Source organism: Clytia hemisphaerica, unplaced genomic scaffold (assembly GCF_902728285.1).
Source record: "Clytia hemisphaerica strain Z4C2 unplaced genomic scaffold, Clytia hemisphaerica genome assembly, whole genome shotgun sequence".
Classification (NCBI taxonomy): domain Eukaryota; kingdom Metazoa; phylum Cnidaria; class Hydrozoa; order Leptothecata; family Clytiidae; genus Clytia; species Clytia hemisphaerica.
In genome coordinates, this window is record NW_027103551.1 from 255184 (window position 1) to 269630 (window position 14447).

The window sequence follows — 14447 nt, forward strand, 5'->3', positions numbered from 1 at the left end:
ACCTATGATGGTACCCTACTTTCGTGCAAAAAATCAGAAAAAATTAATGATCCAATTTTTCACAAAGTCCAAAAAACCCGTTTTTTAGCCGTTTTTTGGCCCAAATTTGCCCCCAAAATTTTTTTTTCGAAAATCGGGCTCCGTCACATTTTGGGCATTGCCATTTTGCATCATTGTGCAAAAAATCTGAAAAAACTAATGAGCCAATCTCGAGAAAAGCTGGTAACTAACGGACGGACAGACGGACAAAGGTTAATTTATAGGACCTCCACCGGGGTAGGTCCAAAAAATCAATGACGGAGGCTCATTCCTTGAAGTGAAGCGCCTGGAGCATTTTACAAATATATCTTTCCAGACAAAGACAGGTATCTCTGATCATTAGACGTAGAAAATCTGAGAAATTTGCAATGTTTGAAAAAAAAAGGGTCGAGGAAAGGTTTATTAAAAAGCTTAACAAAGGATGGCAATAAAAATCTCAACATATGGGACTTTAATGCCTTTTCCAATAACTAGAGAATTTTAACTTTTCGATAATTTAGTCCTCCCAATTTTTGCGGTGCATCAGCCGGCCCTATCCACAATTTAAGAAAAGTCAATCCTGGTCAACATCCTTGGTGAGATCTTGAAAAGATTTTAAACCAATCGCCTTCATTGATACTTACATTAGTTACCATGACAGCGCATAAAGTGTGCATCAACAGCTTGGTAGGGAAGGTCCTTTCCACCGCACATAAATGGTGCGAAATCAATTGCAAGAAACATGCACCCTGGTTAAAAAAAATTCAAATACATATTTAACTTGGTTGTGAAAACATTGACGATAATCTCATACCTTTTTACACCTATATAACTAATCAAGTGTGGAGTTATAAAAAATTAATAAAAAGAGTGAGCCCAAATTTGTAGGTGAGCATTGCGTTGATAAAAGTGAATCAAAATTGAGCTTTTAATTAGGTTTTAAGTATTTGTCACCAATCAAATTTTGGAATTTCATCATGCTTATTTTTTGAAACTTATAATAAAAGTTTCATATCTATGCATCTAACTACTATCTTCATCTGAGTGTTGGGACCTCTGCGATTCTGATATAAAATTAACTTACAATCACAGCAAAGCAAGCCACGAAGAAATAAATTTCAAATCCAGTTCGATTATCACTTTGTGCCAAAACTGCATACTCTGACATGTGATCACACTCACATTCAACATAATCGTTGGTTTGTTGACGAATTTTACAATTATTGGTTGACCACGATCCTTGAGTTGCCCCTGACGACGGATGTTGCCATAGAACGCATGAAGCTCCCGTGGGAACGATCCGATTCAAAGGAGCGGCAATTTTGTAAACAACCTTTTTGCCGGTACCGAGACCAGTACGAACGGATGAAGCGAAAACCTTGGATGGCAAATGAAAAAAAAAATGAGAGAAACGGAATTTAAGAAAATATAAGTCAAAGGTTAAAACCTTGATGGGAAAATCTCTCAATATTTTTACACCACCCTTTTGAACTTTAGCGAGGAAAATTTGGTCACTGCCCTAAAAAATATCGTTGATTTTTCTCCATACCCTAAAATTACAAGCTCTTTTTACGACCGCTAAAATATCTCTGAAATGATTTGTTTACTGAACATATGGATCAAATAATACCTTATTGTTTAGAACACCACTCGATCCAGAAAACCATTGTGTATTTTTCAAGTCAATGAACTGGATATCGGTACATGAAGTATCAGTGCTCGAATACAAATCACTCGGATAATTAAACGAATTGGCGCCCGATTCAAAAGCAACACCATTCAGTTTGCTCTTATTTTCACGTCTCAAAGTCACTTCAAAATTTCCTTGTGTGTATATCTCCATTGTAGGGCATGCCCAATCGTTTGTCAGAGTGTACATCGCTTTTTCAACTAATTTGATCCATTTCGATTTCCCTTTTGTGTCATCACGGTCGTCATTGGCCAGATCATTCAAAATGCTGATGAGATAATCACGTGATGATGACGTCATAGCACGTGATCCAGGTTTTGATTGGTCCTTGAAGTCCAATATGTCAGATATAGTGCTATACACAATCTCTTGGTCGTCATCAGATAAGGCTTTAGACACACTGGATGATAATCGACGTAAAAGTCGTTCGATTTGGACATCGTTTAGATCTGTGCTTAGCATGTCAGATCGTAACTTGAGGAATTGACCTAAAAATCATTCAAAATGGTGGAAAAGATCTTAAAATCCTACAACAAGTTTACAAATTACTGTAGCATTGAATGAAGCCAGCTATAAGCTAACAGGTCAAGCCTCTCATTTAAAAATATATATCCAAATGCTATAAAATTGACTTGAGACACGATATTGATTTTTATAGTATCTTTGAGAATTAATAGCTACAAGGTTTTACATTTTAACGAATAGGAAAATCTTTCTAAAACGAATTCAAAAGGAAAAGGTTGAAAACAACGTCAAACCTGTCGATTGTTCACTAGATATGAAAACACGGGCGTTATGATATCTTGTGTGTAATGACGCCCCTCCAGTGGGCGTGAAAAGGGACACGTTGAAGATCTTCGGATATTGGCGCCCTGAACCATCATCGGGTAGAAGTGGTACGGTAATGATAGCTCGAGTCTGGAAAAATAAAATGCAGGATATCCTTGGTAATTTAATTAATGTAAACCAATTTAGAATAATATTTGTTATAAAAGTTGACCTCTATAAAGATCAAGAACATTTGATTTCAATTGTATTCCATATTTAACACCCGGGGGGGGGGGGGGGGGGTACTACTAGGGTTTTCGAGCTGACGGGGGGGGGGGGTGGCGCCCGATTTTCGATCCTCGGAATGTCTCGGACCCTTACCGAGACTAAAAAGGAGAAAACAAAGGGAAATTTTGTGAATTTTACGACCCTTACCGGGACAAATTTGGCCAATTTTGACCAAATTTCGATCTTTCTGGGGGTAAAAAGTTGAAATTTTCCTATTTCTCCGACCTTTAGTGAGACTGAAATTTGATTTTCTGATTTTTCCGACCCTTAGCGGGACTTTGGAAATCCAAAAAAGATACCCTTAAGGGCGGCATATACCGTACCCTCCATTCGCCTAAGTACCCCCCCCCGGATTTAACATGATCTCGAATATTTCAAAAATAAAAAAAAATAAAAAAAGTAGTGGACAATAAAAACAACAACAGCACCAAAATGGTTTACCTGATCAACAGCAAAATTCAAGGTTCCTGCCGTTTTCTTGTAATCACTGCCTTCCACTGCTGGGTTCAAGAAGATTCCGGCATCTTTGACCATACCGGCAAGCGGAACGGTTGTGTATTGTATTGATGCGGTATTGGTCAATCCACTGGTCCGCTCAACGACCAACTGGACTTCAGAATCACTGATATCGGCCACTGGGAATCTGGAAAAAAACAAAAACATCAAAGTTTCTTTTTGAAAGATACAGAAACTTTCAATACAGCCTATTCTGTTCTTTTTTTATCATGATTATCATCAGGTTAAAGCTTTCTTCCAACGTTCTTAAAAGTGCTTTGTACAATCATTTGAGAGCTTGAAATTCACGCGCGCAAGAAATTATAAAAAGACATTTTTTTTAATGACGCTGTAGCTGTTGTCAATGTTAGTATTGTTAGTGACACCTTTGTTACATTCCGTTGTACGTAGTACACCTTTTCGACCGTAGTCACGCGGGCATTTTTTGTCCTCTTTATCCCACTAAAACCGTCCCAGTCCTTTTTTCGCACCAATAGACAATAGAAAAATGCATCAAAAAAGGATTGGGGCGGTTTAAGCGGGATAAAGCGGACAAAAAAATGCCCGCGCAACCACGGTCGAAAAGGTGTAAAAAAGAACATATGCCACTTTGAATATCTTCCTTGTATCACAGTGAAAGGTTTGTTTTTATTTCAGTTTGCACCTTTGAAAAACTCATCGGATTTGAGAACATGTAGTCGGATTGTAAAGTCAACTCTCTCTAATTCGAACCTCTATTATTCGAATCTTTCAGTAATTCGAACTAAAATATCGATCCCTTCAGCTGGGGAGTGGTTAAGATTACTCTCTGTAATTCGAATCTTTCTATAACTCGAAGAAAACTTTTGGTCCCTTGAAGATCGAATTAGGGAGAGCCATCTGTAGCTGGTTGATTTCTCTTTGTTTATCTGATAGTGTTTCACTTGTGAATATTCCAAAACCGGAATCAAAACGAATTATATTATACCTTGAGTTAACAGCAAATGCAATCCGTCCAAACGGATAATCACTGTCCAAAATGGTCACATTCACCTGACTTCTAGTTTGCTGTATGCTTGCACCTGACGAAATACTAGTCAAATTAACGTGAAACCACGACACAAATTCTGGTATTTCATCTTGGATAATGTTGATGTTGAAAACAGCTTTTGAAGAACCAGCCGCCATTTTGAGTACACCATTTGCAGGTTCGATTTGTTTGGTGAGGTCCGGGATGGCTGGACTTGATGCTGCCCAAGTAATCTAATCAAAGAAAAAAACGACACAATATTGACAATTAAGAGCAGATCTCAGTAAAATACTTAAATCTTGTTTCATGAGAGTAAGATTCAAGGGAAAAAGGAAAGGGAAAAAGATTTGAGATTCGAGAAAGACATTCGAATAAGAATGTTATAGTGAGGAACAATGTAAGTTTTCTGCATTTAATATTGTTACAACCAGCTCTCTCAAATTCGAAGAAAATTCATTGTTCCAGAGAAAGATCGATAAGAGAGAGGCGACTGTACAAAAATCTGGGAAATTAACAAAGAACCTATGTAAGTCACGTAGGGGAAACAGACAATCGTTTGATTAAAGGAAATTTCGAGCTTTTTGGAGTGAGGTTTGCAAGGCATTGTTAACTGAAGGGATCATAAAACTTGTTCGAGTTATGGAGACATTCGAGTTATACAGGTTCGAGTTAAAGAGCTTACACTGTATGATCATAAATCCTCCATATTGAGCTTTAGCACAAACAATATAGACAGTGTTTATCTAAAGGTCAAAGAAATTAAATTGACACTTACATTAATGGCTTCTTTACTCTCTCCAGTTCTCGTGATACTAAGCTCGATTCCAGTTCCCTCGTCTTCATTCATAATGGCGGACAGCGTCTCAAAACCAACTTCACCGTTATAGAAACCATTAGCCCGGATCGACACCACAGCGTAGGAATGAGGCTGGAAGATCTGAGCCCCACCTGTTGCATTGTTGATCAAAACAATGAATTTCTCTAATGGTTCGTTTACACTATCCATGAATATATTGATTCTGATTGTCTTTTCATCTGATGTTACCGAAGCTGATTGGCGATCGAATGTGAGTTCGCTACGGAAAGCGCCGTAGTCTTCATTACCGGTAGCCGGATTCTTAATTTCAGCTAACACTGATTTTACGGCATGGTTCTGTTGAAGTTTCGCGATGATGTCATCAGTCCAGGTTTCTTCACCACCCAGGGTGAGAACATCAACTTTTGATTGGCTGAGCGCTCCACCGTTGCGTTCGATGGTTAATTGTACGGAACCGGAGGATTCATCGACGGTGAGAGCGCGCGAATATGGAGCGAATGAGAAAATACCGAACGGGTTATCGTTGTCTAGAATGGTGACGGTTGATAAAATGTCGACACCTAAAAATAAGAAAATGCCAATTGAAAACACCGATTTAGTAAATGCAACAAAGCAAGTTTTCGTAAAACTTCTAAAATTATAGAGGACTACTGACTGAATTATTTTGCTAATTGTATAATATACAGTCAATTTCCTCTAATTCGAACCTGTAACTCGAGCTTAACATCGGTCCATTCATCAAAAAAGTGGTATGAAAAACTCCATGTACTTCAAATCTTTCTATAATTCGAAGAAATTCATCCGTCCCTTGAAAGTCGAATTAGAGAATCTCAAGAATAGATTTAACAACTTCTGGATGACACACCCACAAAAAAATCAAACATAATGCCTAATAATAATGGGAGAATCAATCATATTTTATCTTGGCAAATATTTTCACAAGTTAGTATAAATACACCAATCAAAATTCCAATTACCTAATCGTGGTGATCTAGTATGTTTTCTATCCGTCAAGACATCAACTGAGATTAATTGAACATCAAAGAATTCTTGCTGCTCAGGTTGTGGATTGACTACATCATCCAGTGTTTGAATGGGAACCGTTTTCGAGTATTCTCCTTCCAGGAAATCGATACTCGAACGCATCGAGACAAAATCTGAACCAGGTTGTGCTGGGTTTTGACCGTTATAAATTCTAGTTTGATAGCCAACACGGATTGTACCGACAGTGCTGTATGTTCGAATGATAGTGATAACAGCGGGGCTACCCTCTTGAACAACGACACTTTTCGATGTTGATGCGATTTGTACGATCCCATGTGGCTCTATTACAGAGTAAATATTTGGTCCTAGTTTAGGCCAACCATTTTGATTTGGTCTCGGTTCTATGTTATTGGTTAAATGTAAAACGTAATCTAAGGGTTGCGTTGGCGACACATCTGGTATTACTCTGATCGTGATAACGCCTGAACGCACACCATGCTGGATTGTCAAAACGCCCGCTGACGGGTCAATATCTCCTTTGCTTCGGCTTGGTCTATTAGCCATACCCAGAGGGTACCCAGATTGCCAAGGAATACGGACAGTACCAAAAAGACCGGAACGAGTAACTGTCACAAAGGATGTTTGGTGTGTCGCATCAACAGTAACGTATTTAGAATTATCGGTTACCGTTATCATGGAATTGGCGCCAATTTCCGGAACGCTTATGTCGACTTCAGTGTCATTAACACCAGGCTTAAGATCACTGTTCGGCGATTTATCCAATAATTCAACATTGAAAATCTGGATTGAATATTTGGAAGGAAAAGGAAGGAATGAGTTTTCAGGGACATCAATGATTAGTGCTTGGCTTTGTTGACCGTCAGCGATGTCCAAGTTTTTAGTGATTGAAGCTGTGTTAGGATGTGAGGCCACAATGCTGATTCGGCATGCACCGTAATAGCCAGCCGTTCGGGATACAGTTATGACGAGAGATCGGGATTGCGATGTTGTATTGATGTTGAAATATTGTTGTGATGATGGAAGGTGAAAGATTCCATACGGATTGTCGTTCTCTCTAAAAGGGAACAAAATACCATTGCATTTTACATGGCTGTTGGATGATAAAAAAATTCTAAAAGAGTTACTTTTCGCTCATTCAAAACTTCCGAATATACAGTCCAACTCTTTAATGCAAAACTCTACAATGCGAACCTCTATAATAACTCGAATGGATAGGAGAGAGGCAAATGTGTATGTGGAATATCCATAATCCTCAACATGTACGAGTCAAGATTACATCAAAGAGTTTTTCCTCTTCATTAAGAGCATAAATCAAAGAACCAAAAAAATAAAAATAAAACAATATCTTACGTGATATCGAAAGTGATTTTATCATTATTTTCATCAATTTCTCCATCTAGATCCGCACTCAACAAACGAACTTCGAATGTTTCTCGCAACTCAGCTACATCATCATTGATCACGTGGATATCAATAAACGAATCTGATTGGCCGTCTTTGAAGTCGATTGTTCGTGATTGGTCATAAAAGAGGTCACGTGTGGTTTGAGCGCCCTCATTTTGACCAATAATATTCCAACGTACCTGTAGAAGGAGGAATATTTTTCGTTTATTTTTGACTTATTTGTCAAAGACCACCATCATGTACTAAAGTAGACCCTTTCACATCTACCATTATAAGATACGGTTTACACCGGAAGGTTGCACACTAATGTACAGTGAAGTCTCCATAACTCGAACACGTTTCAGCCCAAAAACCCGTTTTTTTTAGCCGTTTTTTGGCCAAAAATTGCCCAAAAACATTTTTTTTCGCAAATCGAGCTCCGTCATATTTTGGCCACTACCACTTTGCACCTTTGTACCAAAAATCAAAAGATTCCTATGATTCAATCCTGAGAAAAGTTGGTAACAGACGAACAGACTAACACAAGTTAATTTATAGAACCTCCACCCAACCGGGGTAGGTCCAAAAATTCAATACGAAATATATACCTTCACATCTCCTAATCGTCCGAAATTTCTTTTCACCGGTATCCGGACAGTCTCATTATTTCCGTCGCCCGGTTCATTAACCGATCGACTCGGCATAACAATTCCGGTGAATCCGAATAATCCGTTCGGGTAACCTTTCTTCTTGATGGTAATGGAAATGCGGGATGATTTTTGGTCGATGGCTGCATTGCCGGTAACCGATCGAATTATGAAAGTGAACTTTTCTTCCTCTTCTTGTGGCCCTAGTTAAAGTGAAAAACAACATTTTCTATTCGTAATCTTTCTATAATGGTTAAGATATGTTGACCAGTGAAAAAGAATGCGGTTATTATATTTTGATTTTATAATGGTTAAGATATATGTTCTAAAAAATTGGAGAAATACACAAATTTCTTATTAGCAGATTCATGTATGATCTGATTGGTCGAGATATGCAAAGATTATCTCATACAAAAATATGTTTATGTATGCAATTTCCAGTCAAGCAGTTTTTTTTACTGGACGTTTTTTTTTACTTTTTTACTTGAATCTGCTAATAGGAAATTCGTGTATTTATTAGCTCTAGTTTAGACGGCCGACTTTCTGCCATGCCTATTCTAATTGTTAGAGTAGGCAGAAAGTGGGCACAAAGTTGGCAGTTAAAATCTTTACTTGGAAAAGATTGAAAGAAGACATTGCATTGACGACGTCAAAAGAGGGCAATGCATAGACAGCCCAATCTATGCCCACTTTAATTCACAATTAGAATAGGCAGGGCGAAAAGTAGGCCGTCTAAACTAGAGCTTAATTTCAAATGAGAATTTCCGCTACCTCCATAAGGTAATGCATCAACGGACACGGTAACCGGATTAGAATTTCCATCCGGAAAGAAAACGGTTCCGCTGCTCGGTGACAAATCTTCCGTTACAAGACTTGAGCTCGATTTTGTGCGAACGATCTCCCATACAACCTATAGAAAAGAGAATGGGAAAAGAGTAAAATGTAAATATTGTAATAAAATAATAATCTTTCTTTTTTATCACCCCTGAGGGTATAATATATGTACAAATATATTACAAACGCTTAAAAATTTCGTTCTTAAAAAGAAAATAAACTTGAATAATGATCCTAGGTTATCGACAGAAACTATACGGCCCGGTATATAGAGCTTAATATAGACTTAAGTGTACGAACGAGAAATGTCCACAAAAACACAATCACAAAAATGCCTTCGATAGGCTTCGATATGCTAAAACAAGGGCTAAGAATGTTTTCCTCCAAGACGACGACAGGAAAATAACCTAGAAAGACTTCGATATTAATTAACATAATTTTGGCTAGAAAAGATCCTACGATTTAGTTGGAACAGCATCAAGGAGATTGATAGATAGATAGATTGTGTTTACTGGAACAGTTTTTACAGGGACAGTTATGTAAAAAATGTAAGTGTGTCGATAAAACAATATTAAATTGTGGATTTATGCGGAGGGAACAAATTGTAAGAGTGAAGATTGCATTCTATCGGAAAAAGGAAAGCTAAACTTCAATTTTGATGAGTAATTCACCAAATTTAGTCAAATGTATTTAACGTTAATGCTTCAGGGGATGAAAAATTTACTTTCAGAAAGTGCAGTTTAGCATCCCTGGGATTCACCAGGGGAGTTGGTGTAAAAAATTTGAGACGAATCCATTTTTAATTAAAGTCTCCAATAACGTACCCGCCACGCACAATTTCACATTCTAGCCCTACTGAAGTAAGAGAACAGCCTTTCATTCATCGAGCCTGGGATTTTCAAGGAAGTTAGGCGAGAGGAGAGGGGGAGCTGGCAAAAGAAACAGTGGAATATCAAATCGTTTGAGATGTTTGAGCTGTCGGTTCCTTTCTATAGTACTGAACAAAATTCCCAAAATTATTTTTGCCTAATGTTTTTCAACACAAGTCAAAATATTACAATTTAAAATCCCTAAAGATAGGTTCTAACACGATTCTAAGCTCTAGTTTAGACGGCCGACTTTCTGCCCTGTCTATTTTAAATAGGGTAGGCAAAAAGTGGGCACAAAGTTGGCAGTTATAAAACTTTGCTTTAAAAAGGTTGAAAGAAGACGTCCGATGCATTGACTTTAGACAGCCAATTCTCTACCCACTTTAATTCACAATTAGAATGGGCAGGGCAAACATTGGGCCGTCTAAACTAGAACTAAAATTAAAATGCTGTTTTCTTGCATGGTTAAATAGCGCAGGACCGTTAGAGGTAGAATATCTTAAACAATCTGTTATTACTTAAAAAAAGGAGACGAAAGTTCTTTGCCACTTACTTGGATTGTCCCAACATTACCAGCCAATCGTTGCACTTTAAAATCCAGCTTTCTATTGGTCAACGGGTTTTGGATGACGTAATCAGAAACATTGAATAGACCAATCAAACCGTTCGGATTATCACTTGTTTCTATGGTAACGGTCAATCGAGTGGTATTCGAAAGTTGCGCATTTCCTTCTGTTATCGAATCTAAATCAATGATAAAGGATTCTTGCTTCTCAGGTGTTGCGTCATCTATTAGCCGGACGTCAATAGTCGTTGTATTTTGTCCGTCAGCGAATGAGACGTACGTCATTTGGGTTTGGTAATCGACGTTTGGGATAGCACTGATTGGTGTGTATTGAAGGGAGATGTTGACTTTGCCGTGAGTACCACCTGACAAAAAAGCAAAAAGTTTAGAAAAATACTATTGTGAAAATATATAGACTTTCGGCTTGAAGAAAGACCAGGCTTGTAAAAATAATATCCAGGGCTTGCTTTTTCTTCAAGTACAATATATTAATCATGTAATACGTGTACTACGTAGCTACATTGATAAATGGATATGATGATTATAATAGCCAGTTTATGTATTTGCGTTTTTGAGGACGGTAAAGTGACTGAAGCGATTTGGAATAACCCGCAGTTTTGCGCCGCAAATACGAGGACGGTAAAAGTGCTGATTTACCGTCGTCCTCAGTTGGTCAGGATCTAGAAAAATTAGAACCTTACCGTCTCCGCCGCAGAAAAACGGTACATAAACTCGGTAATCAATCTTTTCAGCCGGCACCTGCTATAATTTAAAATTCCTACAGTACATACACACCCTATTAACTATTCAATTAAAGGTCACCTACCTTATTTGTGCAGAAGAGAGAAAATTACATCAAGAGTATTTAAGAGAGTTGACGCTCACTTATTCGTTTTTAAAGAGAATTGGATTTTCATCGCATAAAGGAGAGTAATAATAGAATATATCGTTTACAAGAGTTTATTATTGACGGTGAATTTCCATACTATTAAATAAGGGAGCGCATCGAATAGTAGAACATCGAATTAGAGAGCTTCAACTGGACTTACCTTTTCTTATCAAGGGGATCTTGATAAGACCTTCCCATTCGTGGTAGATCAAAGCCCCACTCTCAAAACCAATTTCCCCATAGGGGTAATCATTTTCCCTAATCGTGATATTGACAAATGATTTCGATCGGTCAATTGTTGGAGGTATATTGATGTAGAAATCTCCAAATTTTTGATTGAAATCAATAGTTTTGTTGACGAGTGTGGCAGATGTGAATTCGATAGAAAAATGTTCGGCCAGCTCTGGCATTTGATCGTTGACGGTGTTTATTGTAAGTGTCTTTATCCGATCTCTCTCATTGAACAATAACGCTGTGTTTAAGTAAATAGAAAAGGAAAAACACGTCAGAAATATCATCAAAGTTTCCACAAATCTCGCCATGTCTCCAAATCTTCAAATAGAAATGGTAGTTTCATTCATAAAGAAATTTTCCAACAACCTGAAGCGTTCACTCATTTGAAATTTGTGTATATGCTTCAACTAGAAGAACATCTGTCTGATTTGAAAGGATGTCTTCTTGTTTAGAACAACAAAATCTAAAAGGAGTATCGTCTACTATTTAGAGTTACTAGGTAAAACACTTTTGCGAGGTCACTTTCTCAGAATTTCTGTTTCAATTCAAAATGTTATTATAGTAAAATCGATATAATGTCGTGAACGTACCTTTAGTTGGTTTCTCAACGATATCTCCATCATTTTGACCGTTCACTCGATATTTTATCTCCACAATACCAAGATTACCCCCTGTGCGTTCGATTATCACGCTAATATTATCTCCTTCATTTACTGTATACTGCTGTGAGCCGGCGACTTTGAACACTCCATAAGGGTTATCACTAGCCGCTATGGTGATGTAACTGATAGTAGAGTTGCGATCTGAGGCTAGTGTAGCACCACCAGTGGGCGAGAAGAGTTCCAGTATGTACGATTGAGCTTCTTCAGGTTTTTGGTCATTTTTAACCTGGAAAAAAGGGTATAGGAGCTTTTATTAAGAACAATTTTATAAGTAAACGAGATTATCATTTTTATTTATGACGCTAGGGATTCATTCCCATTATACATGAAACGCCATTAAACTAAAAGTACATTGCAAAAAAAGTGTCCCCCTGAGCAACAAATTTGAATCTAATGACCTTATGATCGAATTACAGTCAAATATCCAAAACCGGAATATCTCCGAAGACGTCTGCTCATTTGCAGACTATTTACGCTTAGGGCCTGTCGTTCAAATTGTGTGAAATCGAATTTACACACTCAATACCAGTGAAAAGTAAATTTGCTTATTCTTACCTGCAAATCTAGCCTTTTCCTCTTTTCACCATCAGCGAACGAAATCACACCTTGAATGCGCTGGAAGGTTTTTAAAGGATTTGGAGATGTCGTGTCAGGTTGTATATGCCATGAGATTTGCGAATCCCCTGATTGTCCACCACTTCGACGAACACTGTAAAATCGCATTAAAAACAACAATTATATTGATTTAAAAGCTGTAGTTTAGCAAGAATATCAATATATCATAATTGACATATCACTGTCTGATACACCTTTGAGCCCTAGAACAAAAAACATAAAAGGGTTTGGATTCGAGTTTCTCAGGGTTGAATACCGTTGAATTTCTGAAGTCGTTGTATTGGTCGGTTGTATTTTAACATCGATCAACTCGCACCCAAACCTCTTTTAGCACTAGGATGGATAGTAGCAAGTTTATGTATTCGAAATAAAACGAAGGAGACGGTATAAAGTTGACATGTCGCTAAAATGGCCGTCCACTTTGCTCGACGACTTTGTTTTGCATCGATTCCACTTACCATCGCCCTCGATATATTCCGATTCATAAAATCGATCGTTAATTCATGATATGCACCAGCTATTGCAATGTCTTCTGACGTTACATCACGAACCCAACAGCTGATTGGTTGTAAGTGACGTGAAATCAGTAAATAGGTCCCACTTTCAACCAATCAGCTGTTGGGTCCGTGGAATACATTCGATGGTACATATCTTGAATACAAGGCAGCCCGCTTAAAAATGTCACTTACCATCTAGAGCTTCATTGGCGATTTCATCTTTTTATAAAGTTGTACCTTGCTTGTACCAGACGACCACGGCTTTTTCCTTGAAACCGTAACAAGTGACAGACCAAAAGAGTGATAAAAAAATCGCGTTTTGGGATAGAAATACGCTAAGTTTTAGCCTTGCTTCGGTCTATTTTGGTTTTAGAAATTTCCTGTCTCGCTAGTACCTGTTCTTTGGTACACTACTAAGTCACACATTAGATACGGAATATAGTGCTTAATCTTAACAAGCGAAGTTTGGTTCTTATAGCCAAGTTTTAATTAAAAGTAATCAGAATATTAAACCTATCATACCTTATAAATAAGCTTCCATTGTTCCTTGGCAGCATGGGTTCCATTCCAAACACGCGTCTAGTTTCCATGGTGATCATATATTCACCATAAGGTTTATCGCTCGCCAAGATAGTAACCGATATTATGTTGTGCTGGCCAACTTGAGCAGGTGTTGATGCTGAGGTGATTTGGCATTCGAATTGTTCGTCTACCTCGGGTTGGCTATCATCCAGAATGTTGATGAAAATAGATTTTGCTGCTTCACCCTGTTTATAAGATAATATAATGTCAAAATCATTAATGGAAGATGGATTCAATCAACAGTTTGAGCGCGAAACAAGAATATTCTCATGATTTAAAAAATCACTTATAAAATTGGTGTTATTGGGGCAAAATAAGTCATATTTTAAACAAAAAATTAAATTCCGCGAAAATTTCCTCACTTAAGGTAACAATATCGAAATTTCTTTTTTAAGATACAGAAGAGGAATGAGGTGTGAATCAAAAATAACGAATAATAACGAATTATGGCTACAGTCGACTCTCTCTAGTTCGATCTTCAAAGGACCAGAATTAGAGAAAGATTCGAATTACAGAGAGCAATTTAAATCACTTTCCAGCTGGGAGGGAATCAATATTTCAGTTCGAACTACAGAAATAT

General features: G+C 37.6%; 1 protein-coding gene across 2 annotated transcripts in view; it reads right to left on the reverse strand.

Annotated features, from left to right (window-relative positions):
• Nucleotides 1-14447, reverse strand: part of LOC136800178 (adhesion G-protein coupled receptor V1-like) — an 81256-nt gene that overhangs the window by 8518 nt on the left and 58291 nt on the right. For both annotated transcript variants that reach the window (XM_067056794.1, XM_067056793.1), the window contains 16 exons: nucleotides 13808-14052; nucleotides 12729-12882; nucleotides 12102-12399; nucleotides 11438-11749; nucleotides 10377-10753; nucleotides 8892-9030; nucleotides 8082-8323; nucleotides 7441-7673; nucleotides 6063-7144; nucleotides 5044-5645; nucleotides 4227-4501; nucleotides 3206-3407; nucleotides 2467-2626; nucleotides 1649-2196; nucleotides 1103-1396; nucleotides 663-767 (listed from right to left, as the gene is read on the reverse strand). In XM_067056794.1, coding sequence (XP_066912895.1) covers nucleotides 663-767; nucleotides 1103-1396; nucleotides 1649-2196; nucleotides 2467-2626; nucleotides 3206-3407; nucleotides 4227-4501; nucleotides 5044-5645; nucleotides 6063-7144; nucleotides 7441-7673; nucleotides 8082-8323; nucleotides 8892-9030; nucleotides 10377-10753; nucleotides 11438-11749; nucleotides 12102-12399; nucleotides 12729-12882; nucleotides 13808-14052 — 5268 coding nt within the window. The remainder of the gene's footprint in view (nucleotides 1-662; nucleotides 768-1102; nucleotides 1397-1648; nucleotides 2197-2466; nucleotides 2627-3205; nucleotides 3408-4226; nucleotides 4502-5043; nucleotides 5646-6062; nucleotides 7145-7440; nucleotides 7674-8081; nucleotides 8324-8891; nucleotides 9031-10376; nucleotides 10754-11437; nucleotides 11750-12101; nucleotides 12400-12728; nucleotides 12883-13807; nucleotides 14053-14447) is intronic.